Genomic DNA, 24,671 nt, shown 5'->3' with positions numbered 1-24,671 from the left:
TTAGAGCAAACCAAGGGCTGGCATGTGCATCCATGTGGTGGGGAAACCTGAAGAGGTGAGACAGTCCAAGTGTTCCTGAGACCAAAAGCAGTGGTTAAAACAGGCAGTGTTCATTGTTCATAGAGTTCAAGGCATAGTGGTCAAGTTCATGCTGTTCAAGTTCAGAGTTCATTGGCATCTGGGCAGATGACTAAGGTGGCATCTGGGCAGATGACTTTAACTACTTCTACCTACATCTACTATCATACACAATTCAAATCATAGGTGAGCAAAACATTATTCCCAAATAATTCAATCGCTATTATGATGTTGTGATATTCTAGCATTGTGGCACAGTGTCAAAGAAAGTAACAACCCAAATAAACAAAACAAAACACAAAAGAGAGAGAAGGAAAGAATAGAAAGACAATAAGCAGGTGAGGGGCAAACAGTGGTTACTGGTTCAACTCCTAGACAGGACTGGAGTCCGTCGGCGGAGCAGTCGTAGGTTGGCTACGTGGTGTTATGAATAGGAGGGAATCCAGTTAGTCTGTCGCTTCTGGATCTATTAGTACATGATATGTGCGTCTATCTCTCTCTAATCGGTAGATTTCGAGCGAGTCCTGTGTCTAAGTTTTGGAATCTATCGATATTGGAGTTGCGTTGCCAAGACTATAGGCCAGAGGTACCTGTGAGGGTTGCATAACAGTAGTGGTAGCAGATTTACAGATTTCGTTAGCACGGCTAGTGTGACTAGCTAGGCTGGTCTCTCGCTGCTCCAGCTGTTGACAGCTGAGCCTTCTCAGATGAGGTCCTGGGTTAAATCTGACTGCTACGGCAGAGGTTATGTCTTCTCTGGTTACTTCTGGTAGAGTCTATAAAGCATGCAAAGGGTTCTCTATGAGAGTGGAGCATCAGTTTACAGTCACAATGGTTTTTCAGGTCATGCAACTGTTCTGGTTGAAGTTGGCTGTGTTAGCGGTTGGTGCATGTCTACAGGGTGAGTTGGAGCATGCAGTTAACGTTAGTAGTCAATAGTAAGCTGCCATTCTGCCGGTTGGTTTCGGCACTGGCGAGATTAGAGTGTACTTCCTGTGAAGTGCATCTCTCTAAGTTTCTGTTGTCAGAGATCCCACCCCCCTCGCGCTGTTTGAGTGGCGAGGGCAGATATCCCACGTTACCGTCAGCACTCAGGGAAACGTCGCGAACAGTTTCACTCTGGAGTGTGTCATGGCGGGCTGGTGATATCTCCCTCCCCCCACCCTCCTAATTAGAGATGGAGACAGGTCCGGCGCACAGGTCAAGTTCAGTTACCTACGGCACTGGCGACTTGACAGGCCCGGCCGATGACTCGGCTGAAAGAAGGCGGTGGCTTCGTGGAACAAGCTGGAGGTGGCTCATGCTGAGAGAGCAGGAGAAGAAGGCTTAGTTGACGAAAGATTTTACGAGCTAGGGTGCTCGAAAGGGCCTCTAAGGTTGTGGCACCCTAGAGGTGTATGCGAAAAGGTGGGGGAACACATGAGGCTCGTTTCTGACCCGGAGTCGGGTAGAGCAAGAGTGTTATGACCCCCCAGTAGGACTGAAGAATATGTATAGATTTATACGTAACGGGCATTGCCTTTGCGAACAAGGTCGCCCAAGAAGGTTGAAGAACGAGGTGCGAAATGGGAGTGGTCGTTTCCGGAAGTGTGCTGAGTTCTCTTCCCCCCCCCTACCACGTCGACTTGGCAGCAGGGGGAAAGGTCACTTGGCTTAGTCAGGTGGGCTGCGAGTCAGCGTTACCTGATGGGTTGTCCTTGAGGGTGTCTTTCACCCCCCTGGTTCCGTTGGTCTTTCGACCGCCAGGGTTGTTTGTTCCTCGGGGGTGACCAGGGCTCGCTAGGCCAAGTCCTCTCGTCGTCTTCCGACGCTAGGTCGGAGTCGCTCGACTGTTGGATGCCTAAGACTATGGCGGTGTCTTCGTACCGATTTGTCGGCCGTCCGCGTGTCTTCCATGCAAGTTGCGCGTACTTCCTAATCTCTGGCAGGGTGAGGTTACTCGTTCTGCAGTGCATGGTAACATCGTATCTCACGTTGTCGTGGAGATTGTGCAAGAATAGCGACTTGAAGGCATGGTCTTCTAGACCTGGGGCGTTACGTCCTTGGAAGTACGCAGATCTCAAGCGCCTGAAGTAGTCTCTCGGAGACTCTAGCCTTTCCTGGGAAATGGCAAAGGCGCCGAGGGTGGCAGAAGCTGGGTTAGAGTACAGGGAGTACTCCTCCCTAAGGGCGTGACAAAGGGGTGAATAGCGGTCGCGGATGCTCGGCTGGAGCGTTTCAATGAAAGCGTGGACGCTTCGCGCAGTGGTTTTCCACACTAGCTTTAGCTTTTCGCGCGATGAGGGGCGCGATAGGTCGAGGAGGCAGCGATCGATCTCCCTTAGGTAGTCATCGATGCTCGCGTCGTGATTATCGGGATTGAAGCGCTCTACGTCTTTCGCCAGAGACTCAATCTGTCGAGTACGCAGGCCTCCAAGGTTGATGGGGCCTGGGCCGTCCGAGTCGTCTGAGTCTCCATACTCGCGATGGTGGTAACGACTATCATCCTCCCTCCCTGAGGGGGATGGGGTCAGTTCTTGTCGCGCTCGTGAACTGCGTGGAGGATTGCGTTCGCCTGAGGTGGTTTTGAAGCCGCCTGGGCCGACTAGGACCTGGTGTTGGTCCTCTCTCCTCCTGGTTGCGGATGTCGCTTTCAAGAAATGCAAGGTGGTTCGGGTCTCGGGGAATGAGGGAGCCGAGACCAAGAAATGACTGGGCTGAAAGGCTCGATAGGGGGTAGCAGTACCTACCGGGGTTGCTGGAACACCTTGAAGCGCTTTCAGTTTGTCATCACTCTCTGATGCTTTAGAGAGTTTTAGGTTGACCTCTCTGAGGTCACTGCGCAGGCTACTATTTTCTGACTGTAGGGCTCTACAGTCACGTGACAACTCCTGAACCTCTGTTCGGAGTGTCCAGATCTCGCGTTGCTGCTCGTCGCTCTGTGCCCGGGTTCGGGCAGCTTGCAGCTGCATTTTCTGATGGTAGATGAGCAGTATTTCGCAGATTACGTCCTGAATCAGGCGCTCTCTGTTACCTGCTGGGTTATTTACATAAGCCACCAGCTGCTCTAATTGCTCGTCGCATAGGACAGCCGTGTATTTTTCAAAGTACTCTCTTTCCTTTGCTGTGAGTCCGAGGACATCAGCCACCGCATCTCGTAATGCGGTGTCTTCTGGAGCTACAGCTCCAGGAATGGGGAATTTCTCGTCGCTCATTCTCTCTAATGAGCACGACTCCCAGTAGTTGTTAATTCCCTAGTGTTAGAATGGAAACTGTTAGTGTTTACGGTTCTCAGTGAAATGTCTAGTTCGGTAACTTAGGATTTCTACTGTTAGATGTTAATTACTGTTAGTGTTACGGTTCATGCAGGCGCACAGTGAAATGTCTAGCTCTGTGACTTACGTTTCTACTGTTGCTGCTCAGAGGTATCACTACTGCTTTGCAGCCAGAGGTGCGAAAATGCTAATGTGGTTTAGCACTTTGGGCCTGTGACAGCTGTGTGTAACTTCTTTGAGGGATTTAAGAAAGCAAGCAAGGTATTACAAATAAACAATCAAATCTACTACACAGCTGGCTGTTAGTTTTAAGAAATGAAACGAATAATTAAACCTGGAAACGAAATAAAATTTCGAGAAGGGAATTAAAGATTAAGATTAAAAATCTGGATTTAAAATCAAAAATTTAATTACAATAAGACAAGATTTTGAAGATCAAAGCCTACCTATTTTGGGAAATAAGTTTCAGGAATTTGGATCATTCAAAAGAAGAAAAAAAATAATTTTTCGAAAAAAATATTTTTTTGGAAAATTAATTATTCAAAAATAATTATGGATTAATGTGCATATATACTGTAACAAAACTGGAATAACGTACCCTCACACGGGGCACCATTATGTTGGGATCTAAAGGAGCGTGTTTGGGTTATCAGCATTTAAGAAACTGAATTCTTGACATCAATAGAATTATTGATGTATGTAACAATTATTAATGATTATTAATATAAACGGGGCACCACCCTGCGAACAGGGACCAATAACCAAACGATAAAACTAAGTCTCATAATTAGTAGTCACTCATAATGTCAATAGTCTGCGTATGACTATACATTCAGTGACAGTGAAGGGTTTTAAGTTCGAGCACAGGCCACTACATACAGTCTTATCAAATACATATGCACAAGTAATCACAGACGACTGCTCCTGAAAGTATAACAGAGTTTATTGAATCAAAATAATAAATGATCAAATCAATTAATATTGCAACCAACAAACGTTATCATACAATTTTATATGCCTAAACTAAAGAATGAATAAAATGGATGAGGGTGTATGTCTGTGTGTGTATGTGTATGTGTGTGTGTGTGTGTGTGCAAAGGAGGGAGTCTTACAGCTACGCTAAAGACTACAAAGATGGCGGCGTCGAGTGACGCTGGCCAAAGGGGAGGGGCCTTAAGAACTACAGCTAAAAACTACAAAGATGGCGGAGTCGAGGGACCCGGACAAAATGGCAGTTAGGCTGCTGTATGTACTCACGTATGCCTGGGCAGCACGTGATGTGAGGCGCTCGTTTGAACGAGGTTCCCCAGGAGTAGAACTAGGAGCTATGTGTATGTGCGTGTTTCGTGAAAGGAGGAACGAGAAAAAAGGTGGGGGCTCATGGATCAGACTTCTGCGTGCTGTCCGCGTTGTAGTGATAATGGGGGTGTCTGGCGTATCGTACATAACGTGCCGTTGTCGGTAGAACTGCCAGCAGTTATGTACAATAGCCGAGATTCCACACTTCACTCACAGAGCTGATTTAATGAGCAGAGAATACTACACGAAGTGTAGTAAAACCAATGAAAAGAAATCAAATAAATCCCAAGCAAACAGTCATAGTTGATACACCAATACAGCGGAGCTTCTCTGCTCCGTAATGATTGCGTAATACCTCAATATCACGCGACAGTCTTAAACACACAAAAACACGGGAATATCAACATATAAATGAATGGCCTGAATTAAACTTAAGTTAATTTAAGCTAAGCTATGCCCAAATGCCAAGAACCTTACTTGTAGATGCTTCGTTGCAACGTGGAAGTGTTTGTGGCAAAGCTGTCCGTTTTCCTCGTCGGGAAGGGGGACAGGGGGGGGCTTGCGGGTCGGCGCGGCTTTGCAGCGGGCGCTGTGTGTCGCGCGGCGGTGAGCTGGCGCGGCTTCGGTCCGTTAGCGTGGCTCTGGAGCAAACGCAGGTCCGGTCTGTACTCGCTGCAGGGAGAACAGTTAACTTCGGATGAGACGACGTGTCTGCGCGTCTTGCCGGGAATCCTCGGTCACGAGAGGAGCGAGGCTTCGTCGGGCTCCTCTGTGCCGGTTTGTGCACAAAATAAAAGGAAGCAGAAAGCAGAGAACGGATCGCTGATGCGGGTTCGTCTCGCGGGCTGAGTGGAGCCGTACTCAACGTGGAACACTGTCGTTTCGTCCAGCGAAATGGCTCGTGACCTGTCAGGGTTTGATGAGGGTTTGAGGGGCTTCCTCGTGGCCTAGACGGGGGTGTCCGGGCGAAGAGAGCGGTTGTGTGCCTCCTAACTCAACCGAGGTCGAAGGGGAAAAGCTATGAGGTGGGGGCAGCAGAGAGTTTTATAGAACAGTGGCCGAACCACAGGGGTCCTCGGGTCTCTTGGCTCTCGGCCAATGAGATTGCCGCGGTTACCATGGTTATTTGGGGGGGGGAATTCACACCTGAGTGTGAAATCCCTTTGCTCTCCTCAAACTACAAATCAGGATGAGACCTTTGCTTGACAAAGTGAAGGCCTGATTTCTTTGTCCACAGCACATGTTTAAGCCACATGGTCAGAGCCCAACATATGTATATATGTATATATGTATATATGTATATATGTATATATATATATATATGTATATATATGTATATATATATATATGTATATATGTGTATATATATATATATATGTATATATATGTATATATATATATATATATATATGTCCTCTCATCACACTGTTCACTGTAATGACCACAGCCAGTGGACTAACAGTCCCAACCGTCCCACGTTGCTCCCAAGAACCCTGTAGTAATGAGAGGGTTAAGGAGCCTGTACCTTCATTTCAGCGGGTTGCTAATGCAGAGGTGTGTATAGATCACAGCTATTATTTTACTCTTGATAAACTACCTCAGCCAGAGTAGATTATCATTTTCATTTAAATAATTGAACTGGATTGAATGCATATTAATTGCAAATAGAAGATAGGCCACAATTCTAACAGATTTAGAGCAACAGTGGACATTAATATGAAGCTGTACAGTAACAGGGTTCAATGAAAACGAGTCACTTTTTTTGCACAGGCAATGGTGCTTACTACTCTTGCTATCTGTGTTTCTATATGACTAAAACTTTTGAAAATGAGACCTCGGTCTCAATGGATTTTGTCTCAATAAAGGTTGATAATAATGATTTGCAGGTCTGGTTTTATTTGTGTCCTTTTCTCTCTGCTACTAGCTAACCTCACAGGTCACACTGAGAGGGTCGGTATGGAGAACTTTGAGCTGCTCAAAGTCTTGGGCACGGGAGGTGAGTGTCTACGTGAAGCACGAAGTATTTGAAATATAAATGCAGTTGTTGTCCAACCTGAAGAGAAACTTGTGTAAAATGTCAGAATGAGGTAACCCCAAAGCAGCAGAATCTATTTTCCTGACATGGTTAAAGTGTTTATAATAGATTTCCATAGACCGTAAAGAGAAAATATACCTGACATTTTTTACCTTCATATCCTGATTTGGGAGTTGCAAATGATCAAGACAGAATGAATCTGTATTTTCTGAAGGTAGAGCATATGCTGTCGATGTCTTTGTTATTGGAGCTCATCCACAATGAATACCTCTTAGAGATCTGAGAGGCTGTTTCTGTCAACAAAACAACACCTGATTAACTTTGGTGTGCAGGAATATTTCTGCATATATTCCAGTTGAGTTTCACTTTTGTACTAGAAGAAACTTGAACAACTGGATGAAATATTTGTTTGTGTTTTTCTAGCTTATGGTAAAGTGTTTTTGGTGAGGAAGAATACCGGTCACGATGTGGGCCAGCTATACGCTATGAAGGTGAGACTATTTATACTATGCTAATATATATATATCACAAAATACACTTTTTCATTACCACGGTTTTTCACTCCACTATTTCTTTTACATTTATGACTTTTATAATCTCGCAAATGTGAGTTTTTTTCTGTCAAAATTTGCCACTGTAATCTCAGAGAATATCCAAATGTTTTTTCCTCATAAATCTACGACTTTAATCTTAATATTGGAGTTTTTCTTTCTCTGAATATTACGTCCTTGCCCGGATCCGTGATTATTTTTTTTATATACATGCATGAGACGTACAAAACAGCTCCTTACATGCTTTAAATCACTGGGCTATGTTTACAATTCAAGTCAGGAAACCTCTATAAAACCTCTTCTAAATGATTCACTGATTTTACTCAAACATGCATTTAGAACTCTTGCCCAGCACATGGTGGGACGTCACGTCAAGTGTATTTTGATTGCGTCCGTAGGTGTTAAAGAAAGCAGCTATTGTTCAAAAGGCAAAGACGACAGAACACACTCGCACTGAGAGGCAGGTGCTGGAGCACATCCGCCAGTCTCCCTTCCTGGTGACGCTCCACTACGCCTTCCAGACGCAGAGCAAGCTGCATCTCATCCTGGGTGAGTGACGGCATGCTGCAACCAAACACGGAGAACTCTTGTTGTCCTCGGCGTTGAAGCGCTGAATAGATGTTCTCTTTATGTTTCTGTCTATTACCGTTTGTCTGTTGACGTTGTTGGCATTTTGTGCATACTGTGCGTTTTGTATAATTGTTGTATTATGTCTATCCTGTGTGTGTGAGTACAGACTACGTGAGCGGCGGGGAGATGTTCACTCATTTGTACCAGCGGGATCACTTCCCTGAGGAGGCGGTGCGGATTTATATCGGGGAAACAATCCTTGCTCTGGAGCACCTGCACAAGGTGCGTGTTGCTCCTTCCAGCTCAATAACTCCATGCCATCTCTGTTCACACATTACTGCACTTAACATGAGTGGCGCTGCTAAGTTTCCCCCGTGTGTTTCGTTCAGCTTGGGATTGTGTACAGAGACATTAAACTGGAGAACATTCTTCTGGACAACGAAGGCCATGTGGTACTGACAGATTTCGGGCTAAGCAAGGAGTTTCTGGAAGAAGAGGTATGTGAACAGATATATGCGGACTAGATGGATGGATAGATGGATAGATACTTTATTCATCCCCAGGGTTAGATTTCTCTGTAGCAGCAGCACACGAAGTTACACAGTAAAATAAAAAATATTAAGTATGGAAAATGCACAATATATATGCAATACAATTAAATAACAGAGCAGAACCTATTAATTTAAATGCACAATATATACAACACAATAAAATACAATACAATAACATAACAGAGCAGAACCTATTCATTCAAAGGAAATAAAGTAATAAAAAAGAATGTGTGAGATCTGTTATTGCTATCACCATATTCTGTTCATGTGAGATTTGTTTTTACGGTGACGAGTTATCTCCCCTTTGTCCCCACTACAGAAGGAGAGGACCTACTCTTTCTGCGGCACCATTGAGTACATGGCACCTGAAATCATCAGGGGGAAATCTGGGCACGGCAAGGTAAACCTACGACAGTAAGGCAGCAAGCGCCGGTGTTCAGTGTCCATATCGTTTTGAGCACGTTAACGATTTTTAGGTGTTGACATGTGAGGGCCTGTAAAGTAATCGCTCCATTGAGATCCAGTCTGACTTGAACACAAGCTGTAGATGTTGAAACTGCAGTTAAAGACTAAATGCTGCAATGACTTTGGATAACTGTGGTTTCCGAATTACACCATACATTAGATCAAAGATAAGATGAGACACAATACTTTTGTGGTTATGGAAAGCAATCAGTATCATAACAGACAACCCAGGCCAATAGCTACGCAGCGGGTTTCCCCATCTGCTCATATTTAATTCTGTCTTTCTCCTTCAGTCGGTAGATTGGTGGAGCCTTGGGATCCTGATGTTTGAGCTTCTGACGGGTGCGTCTCCTTTTACCCTGGAGGGGGAGAGGAACTCCCAGAGTGAGGTGTCAAAGTGAGCGCCGCCAACTCCATAAAACATGTATTCAAATGATCAACCTGCCTTAATCTCAGGTCATACCACTTCTCTCCGAGATCGTGTTGGAGATAAATGAGTGTTGGTCTCTCATTAATCTATCTAGCGCAAATTGGAATTGAATTATCATACATGTGGTTATCACAGTGAACATCTGCTCTAGCATTTTATCACACAGTATCTTATGAGGGTGCTATGTCAACAAAATGGGCAATTATTTTATTTCCCCCAACCCGTCTTCCGTCAGACGTATCCTGCGCTGTGATCCCCCGTTCCCCTCCATGATCGGACCCACTGCTCAGGACCTGCTGAGGAAGTTGTTGGTGAAAGATCCCCGCCGGAGGCTGGGCTCTGGACCACGAGGGTCTGGAGACATCAAAGCACACAGCTTCTTCAAGGTCCTCCGCTGTCTGTCATTCTCATATCCGTCTTCCCCCCGTCACCTCTTCTCGTTCGTCCATAACTCGCTCTCCGTCTGCTTGTTGTTTCTGAACAGGGACTGAACTGGGCTGACCTAGCACAGAAGAAGGTGCAGAGTCCGTTCAAGCCGGAGCTGAAGAGTGAACTTGACGTGGGGAACTTTGCTGAGGAATTCACCGGGATGGATCCCGTCTACTCTCCGGCGAGCACACCGCCGAGCACTGACCGCCTGTTCCAGGTTAGCCTTGCTGTCTCGCCTAATAATAAATCAGATAGTGGTACAAGATGTCTTTATGCCTTTTCTGATAATACAGTTGTGTGTTAGGGGTAGGTTCATGCTTTTAAAAAAATCATGGGTCATTTTCTGTAGTCTCTCTCTCTCTCTCTCTCGCTCTCTCTCTCTCTCTCTCTCTCGCTCTCGCTCTCGTGTGTACTACCTTGTCATACACCTAATATTACTTCTCTGTCATTTTAGGGTTACTCCTTTGTTGCTCCCTCCATCCTGTTCAACAAGAATGCGGTCATGGGAGACTTTGTTAAATCCTATATCGGTGCTGATCGGCCGGCTTCAGCCTCTGTCCAACGCAGTGCAATATTAGAGGTACGGCGCTGGTACCAGTGGTTCTTGTCTTATAGAGACATTTTGGGGTTAAGGTGATTTGGGAATTAGTGGTTTTTATTTTTCGTAAAACAGCATCTAAAAAAAGGCTCCGCAGTGTTTCTTAATAAGCACAGACAGGAAGGAAGAGAGGAAGTGAAACTAGTTGTTTTAGCCTCGTTTATTAAGCACCCGTCAGAAGCTCAAACATCAGGATCCCAAGGCATTTCACAGCATGTTTTGTCTTATTTCATATTAAACGAGGCAATATTGAAGAAATACAACAATTTTCCAGAGACTCTGTTCTGACAGCCTTTTACATTAGTACAGTGTCTGTAAAGGAAATCTAAGGTCAGCTTGTCTATTTGATATTTGTCAAACTAGAATGCACAATGTAAAACTACTGCATTGTTTTCAGCCAGAAATCATAGAAATGTGACTTTGTTTTGGTTATTTAACAACACAAATGTGAATCATAGCTCATTATCTAAAACAAAGTATGATTGCAGCGATAGCTGATAAAGGGTCAGTGTTGATATGCTGACTAGCACGATGTAATTTCAGTGTTTCCTCTACAGCAAACCCATCTCAGGTACTTAAATATAGACTTCAGGTTGCGTCACGTATTGGTCAATGCACACCAAAGTCACGTCCCATCACACCGGGGAAAAGAACCATCACAGCGACTCATACCAGCCCCCCCCCCCCTTTTTTCTTTGTTCAGGAATCCCAGTTTTTTCAGCACTATGAGCTGTGTCTTCATGGGCCACCCCTGGGCGAGGGTAGCTTCTCCGTGTGCAGGAAATGCCGACACAAGCAAAGTGGCCACGAGTATGCCGTCAAGATCGTCAGCCGCAGGTGAGATGTGATGCTGCAATATCCCGTGTGTCATTTCTTCCTTTCATATTGAATTGGGGGAATCCAAAATCGGGAAAGATTCATGTCATTATGAATACAACACAAAGAAACAACAAAGACCAGCTTGTTTTTCGTACTTCGATTTTTATGTTCAAGTCAGAAATAGGGTTTGAATTAACGAGCCACGGACTGAGTCTGATCTCTTTTATTTTTAATATGTCAGATCTGTGTGACAGGAAGTTACTGACTTCTTTGCGTGCTGCACGTTAATGTAATAAATTGCTTTGACACTGAAGAAATCTGAAGAAACGAGATTCTCAGACAAGGCTTCTGAAGACTTCCCCTTCCTGTCCCAGTACACGCATACAGTGAGTTACACTGTAGCCGCCGGCTCAGCCGTCGCCATGTTGTGAGCTGATGAATAGAAATGCTCCCAAACTCTTCCAAAGCCACTTTAAATATCCAAATTAAATCCAATCAGTGGCCCCTTTTTCTTTTTACATAAAATCGAATGTACAAAAACAAGCTGCGTTTAGTTTTTTATTGTGTTGTGTTCATAAATGACTAACAAAGTAATGAATTGTTTTTTTAAATGATTTTGGATTCCCTGTTTTCCTATGAGGAGAACAGATTCTGCTCCACCATCTTAGCGACAGCTCTGAGCTCGTGCTTGACAGTGTCACTGTACCGTCTGATAGTACGAGTCACAGAATGTCCTCGGTAACATGTGTACACCCTGTTCTCTGTGTTAGAATGGAGGCCAACACCCAGAGGGAGGTTGCTGCTTTGAGGCAATGCGAGACGCACCCAAACATCGTCAAGCTGCATGAAGTGTACACGGATCAGGTACGGTGGAGGAAACACACACACACACACACACACACACACACACACACACACACACACACACACACACAGGAGGACGTGTGCAATAACAAACACATTTACTTCAAACTCTTCTTTTCTCTCCTCCGTCAGTACCACACATATTTAGTGATGGAGCTCCTGCGAGGTGGGGAGTTGCTGGAGAGGATAAAGAGGAAGAAACTCTTCGGAGAGGCGGAGGCCAGTCAGCTGTTGCAGAGCCTGGTCTCAGCAGTCAGCTTCATGCACGAGGCTGGAGTCGTGCACAGAGACCTCAAACCGGAGGTGAGCTGGGCTGACGATGACTCCATAACACATACATCTCATTACAAAATAAATTAATTGATGACTCTTATGACACAATAGCACCGAGCTGTGTTCTGTGCACACGCATGCATGTATGATTCCTTTCATATAGAAAACATCAGTCCAAAGTCATTGCATCCATAATTCCTCTCATCATATTGAAATTAAAAATACATTTCAGGAATTACATTTTTTTTTCCAGAGAAGTTAGATGTTAAAAGGGAAGCCGTGGCGTGTGGAATTATTGGCTCAGAGAGAATTGGTGAGAACAGAATGAAGTTTTAATTGTCTCGGTATTTTCCACTGTGAACCTCATGTGTTGTGATTTCCCCCGAGGACGCCTCGCACAAACTGGCTTAATACAGAGTTATAGCCGACCTGTTTGATGTGGGGGGGGGGGGGGGGGATGTTATTTTCCTTTGTTTTTTTCATGCAGCATCATTTTGCACATGATTTAATCGAGGTAATCACAGTGGACAACGGCGCATAACGTCTCTGCTGCCGTGCGGCACTTTTCAAAATGAAGGCTGCAGATTTATCGCGCGCATATCCTGCCGTCTTCAGATGGCTGTGGGATTTAATTAACGCAAGGAGTGTAGAGCAGCTGTGAATGACAGATAGTGGTACGAATCAGCCATTAACTTTTAGTAACGCTCCAGTGTTTTACTGAGACCGCCTGTCGTAATCGCATCAACTTTCATATTTGATGCCAATCTGAAGGCATTAACTGGTCGGAAAGTGTTTTTAATTAAAATGGTTTATCTGCATTTTTCCATAATTCCCGCAAATTTCTTAAGTGTCGCGCTCGCGCTTTGTTGACACAATCAACGAATGATGAATCATGGTCAGATGAGCGTTGGGGAAGTAGCGGCTGTCCTCCGCCATCTAATCGAGTTTTCGCCAAGATATCAGCTCATTTTGGGAAGCCTTTTCTTTTCTTTTGTTTTAATGAAACTCCCATCTGTTCCCCTCTTACTCCTACCTTTGCACCACATGCGCTGCACTGCGCACGGAATTGCGATTCACACAGGTAAAGCCTAAATTCAGGTCAGGAACATAGCAACTCGCAGTATTTAGTAGTTTTACTAGTTGTACTGGTTTTTACTCGAGGTATTTAGATGACGGTGAAGACGAGTGTGAAAAAGAAGAGCGGATGGTCGTGACTTTTCCTTTCTTGCAGAATGTGCTGTTTGCAGATGAGGCGGAGGACTCCATTCTCAAAGTCATAGATTTTGGATTTGCCCGCCTGTGCCCGGCAGGCAGCGCTCCCCTGCAGACTCCCTGCTTCACGCTGCAGTACGCCGCACCTGAACTCTTTGAGAGTGCAGGATACGACAAAGCCTGCGACCTCTGGAGTCTCGGGGTCATCCTGGTAATTTAACCTAAAACCGCTGATTCGGTCACATCGGTAAGGCTAACTGAAGTACTAACGACTCTCTCTGTGTGTGTGTGTGTGTGTGTGTGTGTGTCTGTCAGTACACCATGCTGTCAGGCCAGGTGCCATTTCAGAGTGAGCAGCGGGGGATGACCTCATCATACGCTGCTGACATCATGCAAAAGATTAAAGAGGGTGATTTCTCATTGGATGGGGAGGCATGGAAGGGCGTATCGGAGGACGCCAAAGAGCTTGTTAAAGGTATGTGATATAGTAGGTTTTAAGTGACACGCTTGGGGTTTGCCTTAGTTATTAGGACCACATTACATAATTAACATGTAACTAAGTACGCGCTTTGGTGGAGTTTCTGCCTGCCCTGTGTGAGGGGGGATGGTTAGAGAGTCCCCACTGAGCGGAGCACTCGTCAGAAGTCAGAGAAATGTTTTGTCTGCTTCCCTGATGTCTTGTTCTGTTGTCGTTGTGTTTCTTTGACTCTTTAATTCTGATTTAAGGCTTACTGACCGTGGACCCAGAGACGCGTCTCAAACTCTCTGATCTGAAAGAGAACAGCTGGCTGCAGGGCGGAGCATCCATGTCCACCACTCCTCTGTGCACTCCAGATGTGCTCGAGTCTAGTGGGCCCACTGTCCGCACCTATGTCAATGCCACCTACAAGGTAGTAGCATTGTGTACACAATTTGGCAAAGTTCTTTAAAACGATGATTGCATGAACTCAACGTGTTTCATCTTGCTTTTCTTTGGTCCCCCCCCCGCCAGGCTTTCAACCTTGGTAAGAGAGAGGGCTTCTTTCTGAAAAGTGTCGACAACGCTCCCCTTGCAAAACGCAGAAAGCTGAAGATGACGAGCACAGGCGTCGAGACCCGATGGAGTTCATCCTCTTCCTCCTCCTCCTCCTCCTCCTCCTCCTCTGCCTCGGCCTCTGCAACATCATCCAAAATGCAGCCAAAGAAAACTGTGACCCCAAAGCAGACTGTGACCCCAAAGCAAACTGTGACCCCAAAGCAGAGCTAGCCTCAATGGCAGCAGAGGGAACAGAAGGGAAATGAAGAGGTATGTGCTTCTACGGGCAACACAGGGTCCTCCAGTGGTGATGGGGTCACCCAGTTTCCAAAAAGAAAGACCTACTGTCAAACCAAAAGACTGGTTTAGGTTATTAAGTTTTCAACACAACATTTTATTCCATCTTTTAACAACAAAGCAACTTTGCCAATATTCTCCCCTAACCAAACTGTTTTCCTTGAATGGATGGAGGAGGAGATGGCAGGAGTCTAGGTTGACATCATTAAGATGCACAGAAATCTGTGGCCTTGAGAAAAATATTATTATCCAGTATTGACCATGGTATGGTGATATTATACACCAAAAGTTCAAAATGAGACATGTATTACCTGTTTTCACTGTGTGTAAGAAACAGTGCCTGGCTATATCGGGACAAAGGGAAAAAGGAGCCATAAATGAGCAGAAGCCATATTTATAGCGACGCAGCGAATTAAATGTGGATACACACCGGTTTGCACATAGCAAATGAATAGCCCTTCCAGCAATTCACAGGCTTGAATCCTTTGACTGTATCTAGTTATTTTGAACTTTGCCACACACGTAATGATTCGGCAAAAGCTTGGCCACACGAAAGCACTCGTTGTTTTTATTTTTTTTGCTGTTGCACTATTTGCAGAGCGTAAAATGATCGAGGAAAAAAAGGGCAGACTGCTGGAAGGAATGGCCTCGGAGGGAAATGCTTCTGATATGTGTGACCTTTGAGATGGCAGAGGATGCTGTAGTCAAAATGGTCTCTATTGGATGCGGTTTTAACTGCGTCAGTCCTGTGGGCACTGACTTTGCAAAGCAGTTGCACTTCCAATATACTACCAACTCTACGGATCCTGTTCAAACACAACGCACGTCTCAGTCGATGGCTCTGATAAAGACTCCAGAGTTGCACTTGACGTGGTCGCAGTGCTGACGCGGTGCCCGACAGTAGCACTTGTAAACGCAAAGACAGAGAAGGTGATCTAGAGAGTGGGGGTTTTTCTCGTCACACTTGCTGTAAATTGCTCATATTATTGTGCCGCTCCGACCATTTCTAGCATGCTGATCCGTCGTGAAGATGAACTGTTTTTTTTGTTGTTTTTTTTGTTGGTATCTCAAGCATACTTTGGAAATGTTTTTATGCTACCAAGTGCACAAGAGTGTTTGCGCGTAGATTGGAGCAAAATCCATTTTTGGTGGTTTTGGTGTCCATCGCCTTTGGCTTGTGAATTTTCAAAGGGGATTACAGTTTGTCTTTCTGTTGCCCTATCAGACCAGCGCCATATGCGGCTCCCACGAATACAATCTGATTTGATACAGTGAAATATTTCCCCCCCCCCCCCTTATTAACGCTCAGCTTCTTGTCTCTTGGGATGTAAGGGGCCACCCACAGATGTCTTTTTACAGATGTGCTTTTAAAACATTGTATGGCTTTGAAATTCAAATAATGTCACAGAATGAGACACGTAATCATGAATTTATGATGGTTCTGGTGAGCCCATCCTGCAAGTTCTGTATATACTCATTCTTGATTAAGAGCAAAAAAAAAGAAGATGTATGTAATGATTTTAAGATTTGAAAACAGTTTTAATGGTATATTAGTCTTCTGGTGTATTTTTGTTGGACTTTCTTTTTTCTTTTTTTTTTTAACATGTTGCACAAACAGTTGATCAATTAAACACATTTCAGCTTTAAAGGTGCTTTCTCTGATATTTATTACATGTCATTGATATTAATGCTGTGGTAATGGGATTAATGAATTGGCTCTTGTAGTGTACCAGCAGTGTGTGTGTGTGTGTGTGTGTGTCTGAGCAGTTGTGTGAGAGCATGAATGGCGCTGGGAAGTTGGTTGTACCGATATATATTTCTGTACCAGATGAAGCATTATTGCAAGTCACTGTATTATTCCCTTGTTGTTTGCCGCCTTTGTCTGTTTATAAGGTAACCAACCGGTTGTTTGTGTTTGAACATTTACATTTTTACTTAAGAATCTGTGCTTTTATTGGTGTTCTTTTGATGTAGTTTCCTGTTCGCTTCCTTTTTTTTGAGCATTACTATTTTACTGAGATGCACTGTCACTGATGTCGTAACTGGGAATTTATCTTTTGCACCAAGGTTTTTTTTTTTTTTTTTTTTTTGGTTGGTGCAAAATAAACATTACTTTTAAATAGATGGTTGTGCGTCTAGTCTTTTGAGTGTTGTCATTGTTCTGTGAATGCTTTTGATCGGTAATACTGGTGGTGAGACTTTTAATTATTGCTACCAATCAATTACACAGGAGGTTCCATAACCTTTCCATTTGACAGAAGCCATTCTGAAAATGGACCTATTTTATAACGGAGAGGTAAAACCTCTTCTTAAAAACAATCAGCGATTGAATCAATTTCAAACCGACATGAATAGTTTTCAGTCAGCTGCAAGGTGAGCTGTTTTACCACAGAATATTACAATCATATCTCATTTTGGAGTCATTGCCAACTCTAAACTCAAAATCCATGTTCTTTAAATCCCCTATTCAATCTCTTGATTTTACCATCTGTCCACAAAAGAGAGTCGCTGCAGTCGCTGATGTTCAGAGGCTTTAAAGCTTATGAAGTTCTCTCTCTTTAGTCTGAACAACTAGCACCGCTTATTTCATATTGCACACAAAGGACAGGAAATGGAAAGGGTTGGGTGGATTTCTAAGCATCTTTATTCTATCTGATCCTCTCTGGATAATGGCTGGCTGTCCTCTGCAAACACTGCTGCTTTAAACAGCCAACATTAACATTACTATCATTACTTTACTAACCAAAGACAGCCTGTGGTTTGAAAATGGGGAGGGGGAGGGGGGGGGGGGTGAACTGTGGACTGAAACCTAACACCAGAGTACAATACTTTTCTCTAGAACTTACAAATGATTCTATGGTCTTAATAAAAACTAAATGTCAGTGTACAATCAAGTTTCCCAGCATTGCGTGTTTTTTTTTATGGCAAGTTAATTATACTTGGGTGCTTCATATCCTGCAGACATTTTAATATATTGGGCTTCATCGGGCGGGGGCAGTAACGCATTACTACCGTACTATAAAACAGTCGGTTGTTTTGTGTAAATCATATGAAAATGTCGAGACAAACCCGTGTGAGAAAGCAACACGAGAGTTTCTGCTGCTTTTTCTTTCGTTGACAAACTGTAACTCGGAAGGTGTTTGCGGCCGCACGAGCGCTGCGGACAGGTGAGGCACCGCATTCAGCCGACACTCCAGGAAAAGATGCATGTTGAAGTCAATTGTTTGCGTTCACTGGCCAAGTGTCAGGAACAACAAAAAAAAGCACAACAATGCAGTCAACCTTCTATGGTTGAGGTCAGCGTTAATTGTACCTCTGCACAGTAAAAGGTTGCGTCTAACGTCACCTGAGTTAATGACCCACTTTTTCGAACCACCTGGTGAGCACGTGTGACCTAGCTGGCTCTGGGGAAATGCTAATACGCTAAAATGCTTTTGGTGGATACCCTTCAGTGTCAACTCGGTACATTTAAGCTTCGAGGTGTGTGATGATTTCCTGCTGCGTTTTGACAATAATCATCTGCTGTGACTGCAGTTTATACTTATTCTGAATGTGAGGAGGCATACAGGGAGGACAGTTAGTCTAAGTGGACTGGTTATATCTTGTATTGAGAAGGAAGGAGCTGAGAACCAGAATTCAAGCAGAAATAAATACAGTGTTTAAAAAATGGCTGAGAAAACATTGGGCACGACTCTCAGGCTCTCGTGCAATGGCCATTCTTGCAGCAGAGAATTACATCTCTTCAGTTCACATATTTCCACCCCTCCAGACACGCCAATGCCGAGAAGCTGAACCCGAAGGAGACCGATGGGACTTCGAGGTGCAGGTAACTCCCAGAATGCCGCTCAGAAAGGTGAGTATAACAACGACACGGTCCACGAACTCTACCCACGGATGAGAGCTCAACAGCGTTGCGTTGCGCTGCCTAGCGAAGCGTTGTTTGTAGACATTACACCTGTCGTCGTTTGGCCGCAGTGTCTGCTTGTTATTTATTTAATTTGTCGTTTTCTGGTTATTTCATGTGAGGCTATACACAGAATAGGGAGACTATATTTATTTATAGTTGATAGTAAGTTGTAGCCTACACAGGCTGAAAAGTGCTGTCTGTGGAAACACAATATTTATTGTTGGTTTGGACATTAGAGCTCATGTTGCTGATGTTGCCTGGCATGTTGTAATTTATGTTGATGATTTTGTTGCAAATAATCAAAGCCCCCGCCCCCTTTCTTTTTTTTATTTAAGGTTTTGTTTTAATCACAAGTGCTTTTACTTGAGTACAATATACCAATACGCTCTCCAACTCTGGTCTTTTTTTCTTGCTTATTCATTTCTGTTCTACAACTTGACCTTGATCTTCTTGAAATTCCTGAGCCTCGTAATTGTTGAAATCTATAACTGTAAAAAAAAAGAAGAAAAAACCCCCGGCCGTCTCCTGTTCCTGTTTTAACTGTCCCCTCATCACATCCCATGTCAGGTGTTCCCTTCTCTCATTCGTTTTTTTTTCTGTGACAGATATGTGCTCAATAAAACAATCTATTGTAAGATACTTTTAAAAGCCCTAATATTGGCTTTCCTAAATTGTCCTATTACTCGTCTCACTGAACGATGTGATGCATGACGGTCAGTGGCACCGGACCAGACGGGCTGCATTCCCCCGTGAGAGCACATGAATGTTTGAAACATTGCTTGGGACAAGACATTCAATTCACAGCACATGGACACGAGGAACAGGACACAGCCGACGCAGGGCAGGATAGAAAAGGACGCAGTGACCACCCAACGATAGAAGACCTTCATAGCACAGAAGAAGACACTAAATGACACAGTCCCACTTAATTACAACCTTGCTCATATACCACCAAGCCGGGAGCCTGTAAAGGACAGTGTGCTTTGTCCTTTTTTCTTCGGGCACATCGATGATTTGAGCTAAATGCTAACATCAGCATGCTAGCAGAATAATAACAACACAATGGACATGCTGATTTCTAGCAAGTGTCATTGGTTTTGCAGGTATTTGGTCATAAATGTGTGCTAGATGAAAAGTCGGGGGATATTCAGTCACTGGGGTTCATCCTCTGGGCACCATGAATATCTGTACCCGATTTAAACGCAGTACATGGAATAGTTGTAGAGATATTTCAATCCGGACCAAAGTGGTGGAGCCACAACGTAGCCAAAAAAGGTGATATTATATCGGCGGCGATGATGCGTGTGATAACCCAAAAGCAAGGAGAAACAGATAAAAGTGATTGGCATGCTTTGCAGTCTGCTCATTGATCGCTGGCAGCAGATGAATTCCCAGCTGAGCTTCTGGGCGAATCAAACGCAACGCTCCACATATTCCACAGGCCGTGTGGCGCAGCAAAGGCCGCCGTTATTGGCAGTGCATCGCGAACAAACAGCTGCACTTTCTGAAGGGCGAGACTTTTTGTCTCTGCAGGAGGAAGCACATGTTCGCTCATACAACTCACACTTTCAAACACTTTCAAACACAACACGAACAGAAGCCAACAAAACATTGGGGGGGGAAAGCAGCTCTGTTTGGCATGGTAAACTGAAACTGTGCTTAGATTTTGCGAGGAATTAAATATTAATCAGAAGGTAGGATTAAAGTGTCCTCTTAAGCATACTAACAGTTCCGCAGACACCCATGGAAGTGCCATAAAAGCTGTTATTAGCTTTGGCAACAATTTACAGTGTGCCAAAAAGTCATTTGGACGTGCGATCCATTTATAGTTAACAGGGAAAACAATCTTTTGTGTTTTGCGTCACATGTTTATAGAGCGTGAGACCGTGCAGCTTTAATGAAGCAATGAAATGTAATGTTGAACTAAAAACAGGTCTTTTCTGTCTTTAGTCTGTAAGCTTTACGTTAGAAAACTGAACAGTAAGGGTTTTAACTGATGAGTGCTTAATGACATATTTAACAGTCTATTAAAATATGCGGTTTGTGATAATATGTCACATAATGCTGCCCGTCAAGGACCCGCAATGCTCTATTAGTTCACCGATAAGTTTCATGAACTCTGACGCTGTCCGTGGTCCTGAGCGCTGCACCATAAATTCCACGCCACCGGGGGTCAGTAGGGCGCTTGGCACCGACGGCACGGGGAGCAATGGAGAAGCGATGGATAACATGAATATAATGTGTCATTGGGTCATTAATCAAATCAATACCCAGGTGGATGATTTGCACAGAGTAGATGTAATATATTGGGCATGACAAAGACGGATCTGGATGGAGCGCTCGCTCAAAATCATCAATTACTGTCCGTACGGCTTGGAAGTGACCCAAGAACGGAGCACAGTTCTAATGTCTTGTGTGACTCCAGAGGAGCTTTCTAGAGCCTCGAGGAAAAAGCCCAGATGATGTCATAGTGATGTAATCACGGTTATCCTGAGTTGCGTTTGAGACTTAAATATTTGAAAGAAAACCTGTGTTATAAACGGAGGATGTTGAGTTTGAAAAATGAACAAATTTAACAGGCATGGGAACGTCTGTTGAAAGATACCCTTGAGCTGCATTCTGGGAATTGTAGGATCCAGCCCTTTTAAAGCTTGTATCCCAGTGACTCAGAGTTAGGATTTCTCATCTTTTGCAGCATCAAACTCTTAAATTCACTCTTTCTCACTGCAGTACCCAAAACTTTACGGATGTGCAACATTAAATCACTGAAATATCCTTTTTTAATCCAAAGTCATCTCAATGCTCTATTTAATCTTTTTCCGTCATGTTGTTGCTATAGCAGGGTAAATGAATCCCCGAACAAGAAGCAATGCTAAACCTGTCACGATACAGGCGTTGTTCAAAATTACTGTTGTCAGTTGATCCCCAAAATGTCAGTGACCGTGAATTTTCAGTCTCAGTTCATTTCATTGTGCCGAAGAGGTTTCATTAACCCGAGGGTCAACACATTTTCATTGCTTACATCTTTCTGTAATTGAACTTGGAAATTAAAAACAACCATATGAGGTTTTCACTGAGCAGTGACGGTTTGTAATTTAGCGGCAGTGCGGAAATTAATATTTTTCAGCTAATGAGTGAATCATCTTTCTCTCTGTGTCATGGGTGAAAGTGTTGGGATGCTTACGCTTTATGAAATCACTCCATGAGTTGCAGAGTGCATCATTGTCGTGTGTTGGGTGAGTAAAAACGTCTACGTCTACTTCCTCTTAGCGTTGTCCTCCTCTGACTCCTTGACATTTACACAAGCAACTTTCATTTTGCTGTGAATGGATGTCAGAAAACTGGCTGATGCGGTGCGCACATCGCTTCGTCATGCAGGTCGACCTGAGAGATGGCGAGAGGATAAAGACATATATATTCTCTGGCAGCATATTTCTTTGCTGTATTGACTGGGAGGATAACAATGGAGCTGAGAAAGGAAGAAAAAAGACAGAAAGGAGGGTGAACCTGAGACACCTTATAAATATATCGACACAATGGGATTTATGTTATGAGTATAAGAGGCACGTAGTAGATATAAAGGTCTTTACTTGGAGTTTTCACCCACCGACAGGTTTTCAGAACAGATAAACTGTGTATTGATTCTGCCGCTAAAAAGGCATATTTTCAATTCACGTACCATTTAAACAGCCTTGCCTGCGTTTTTTTTACTCCACCAGTTCCATTAACCTCGCCCCACACTCTGGCACCCATCACCCCCCATCACTGTCCGTTAACCCTGTCTGCTTTATTCTTATCCCATCATACCTGAGATGGGACCATTACCTTTCCGCACACGTCTCTCTTTAGGCATGATTGTGCGGCGAGGCGAAGACCGGTGTAATGTGTGTTGTGAAAATGTAAAATCACTGGTGGTGCATGGTAATATCCACTGGACAGCAACATCCGCTTTAACAAGCCTGCTCGGACTGTTATAGTTGGCAGCGGTGACGCCGTGTACAAACAAATAACCCAAGTCTGTTAAAAAAAGAAAAGGTAAACGTTATTGCAGCATATAAAAAGAAAAAGAGTGTTCCGCAGGGCAAACCTGAAAAGATGACGAGGCAGCTTTTACACATGTTGAACTAAGGTCGTGTGGCGTGAAAACAGCTTTCACTAAGAGGAGGAAGGAGTCGAGCAAAATGAAAGGAGGGGAAAACTCAAAGAGGGTGCACTGGTATGATTCCCTAAGCTTTTGTGTAATATAAATTATGAGGCATAACTATCTCTCCGGCATTGTTAAGTGCACTTCCTCGCTATCTAATCTGCAGGGCTGCGCGCAGTTTATTAAAAATGGAAGTCATTCTAAATGAGCCCGTAATGCTCAACCCTTTCAGGAAGTCTTAATGGATCCCAGCCTATCTCTGACAAGGTTAAACGCTTCAGGAGACAGCGAGAAATGCTAACAGACCAGATTATGGAGAGAGATGAATACTAACCAGCACATAGAGTCAGCTGGAATATTTAGACGCTTTCATTTCACGAGTGTGTTTACATGCAGCAGGTGTTCCAGATATGAACGGCTGAAGAATATGCCGACTGCGTACGGTAGACTTTGTGTCATCGATTCTTCATCACGTTTTTTAACAGCCATATTGTTGGATTACCATTCACAAGGTAGAGTTAGTTATGTGGACTATAAAATGTAAATGTTTTAACAGGATGAACTGTCACTTCCCCTCCTATGTGCCCTTCCGATCGTACCACTCAGCGGATACATTCGGCCTCATTAACCCTGAATTAGTCAAAGCAGAGGATTGTGTGGTACAGTTTCACAACATGAGATTGTTTGAATAATACAGCGTCTTTGTTTGGTGAGGAGTGCCTTGAAAGTCTTCGGGATAAGCTGTTCGTATGCATATTTAATGTCGTGCACGCGCTTCCCCATGTATAATGAATAAATGTAATCTGGATACACTCACAGATGCCATGGAAACTGCTTAAGTTGACATCCTCAAATCCCACGAATTAAAATGTGTGCACTCAAGCTGAGGACATTTTCACATACGTCCTTTTGAACTCTATTGAAGGTCAGTCGGATTTTTTTTTGAAGTTTCCAAGGATACCAAATACATTTTGAATTGGAGGACGAGATGTCTGGAGTGTTGCAGCAATAAACACACTCAAAACAAGCATCATATAGCTGTAAAGGAAATGCAGGGACAAGCAGTTACTGAACACATGTGTGGTACTATCACACAGTATGGATGTGTTTCACAGATCGGACGCTGAAACTCAAAAGGATTCTCAGACGTTTGTAGCAGACTGTTCCTTTATTCACGAGGGTATCAGACATGGAGGCTGTGAATGGCCAGTTCGCCTTTTAGGGCACCGGGCTTTCAAAAGGACAACCTGTCATGCGTTATTATGTCTATCTGTGATCTGGGTCAAGCCCTTGTAACGCATGAGTGCATGTACAGGCACGCACTAGACCGCCGTGCCGGCACGCTGGACCGCCGTTTCAGAGGAAATACAATCAACTCTATTGTGGACTCTCGCGGCGGCGCTCTTATTAACAGTCATGAAATTGCTCTTAGCTGATGTGCATGTGTGCGATCGGAGCGCCTGCGGCTATCACTGGAGCCTCGCAGCAACGAGGCATGCAGGGGCCACGGTTGTGCTGAAGCTGGCACAAGATCGCCGAAGGACACATGAAACGCATTCCTACTCCTGTGCACAAACAGCATAGGAATCACCAATGAGATGCTTCATACACTGAGTGCAGGAAGACTGTGGTGGCTGTATGTGTGTGTGAGTGTGTGTGTGTGTGTGTGTGTGTGTGTGTGTGTGTAGTGAGTGAACGAGGTGGAAGCTGGTGATAATGCACGAGGAAATCTGTGTTGCGGTATCTTCATTATTCATTTAGTTCCTCCTCATGCGGTGCCTCACAGTTCTTTTCATGTGTTGTTCCTTACTTGCATAGATGGTGGAAACGGATATACACACCGCTCATGTGTGGCAAACTTTCCCAAATTGAGGATGAAG

General features: G+C 44.1%; 1 protein-coding gene across 1 annotated transcript in view; it reads left to right on the top strand.

Moving 5' to 3' along the window:
* rps6ka4 (ribosomal protein S6 kinase, polypeptide 4) overlaps positions 1 to 16,795 on the top strand; it is a 21,863-nt gene extending 5,068 nt beyond the window's left edge. Inside the window, exons 2-18 of the mRNA XM_079282926.1 lie at positions 6,556 to 6,627; positions 7,090 to 7,157; positions 7,616 to 7,766; positions 7,954 to 8,069; positions 8,177 to 8,284; positions 8,658 to 8,738; positions 9,097 to 9,200; positions 9,469 to 9,619; positions 9,718 to 9,879; positions 10,117 to 10,242; positions 10,964 to 11,097; positions 11,850 to 11,943; positions 12,076 to 12,246; positions 13,448 to 13,639; positions 13,744 to 13,903; positions 14,155 to 14,318; positions 14,420 to 16,795. Coding sequence (XP_079139052.1) covers positions 6,556 to 6,627; positions 7,090 to 7,157; positions 7,616 to 7,766; positions 7,954 to 8,069; positions 8,177 to 8,284; positions 8,658 to 8,738; positions 9,097 to 9,200; positions 9,469 to 9,619; positions 9,718 to 9,879; positions 10,117 to 10,242; positions 10,964 to 11,097; positions 11,850 to 11,943; positions 12,076 to 12,246; positions 13,448 to 13,639; positions 13,744 to 13,903; positions 14,155 to 14,318; positions 14,420 to 14,674 — 2,309 coding nt within the window. The 3' untranslated portion in view covers positions 14,675 to 16,795. The remainder of the gene's footprint in view (positions 1 to 6,555; positions 6,628 to 7,089; positions 7,158 to 7,615; positions 7,767 to 7,953; positions 8,070 to 8,176; positions 8,285 to 8,657; positions 8,739 to 9,096; positions 9,201 to 9,468; positions 9,620 to 9,717; positions 9,880 to 10,116; positions 10,243 to 10,963; positions 11,098 to 11,849; positions 11,944 to 12,075; positions 12,247 to 13,447; positions 13,640 to 13,743; positions 13,904 to 14,154; positions 14,319 to 14,419) is intronic.
* Positions 16,796 to 24,671: the final 7,876 nt, after the last annotated feature.

This window comes from Melanostigma gelatinosum (assembly GCF_949748355.1).
Source record: "Melanostigma gelatinosum genome assembly, chromosome: 14".
NCBI classification, from domain to species: Eukaryota; Metazoa; Chordata; class Actinopteri; order Perciformes; family Zoarcidae; genus Melanostigma; species Melanostigma gelatinosum.
Note: the sequence above shows the minus strand (reverse complement) of the source record. Positions and strands in the feature narration are given on the sequence as shown.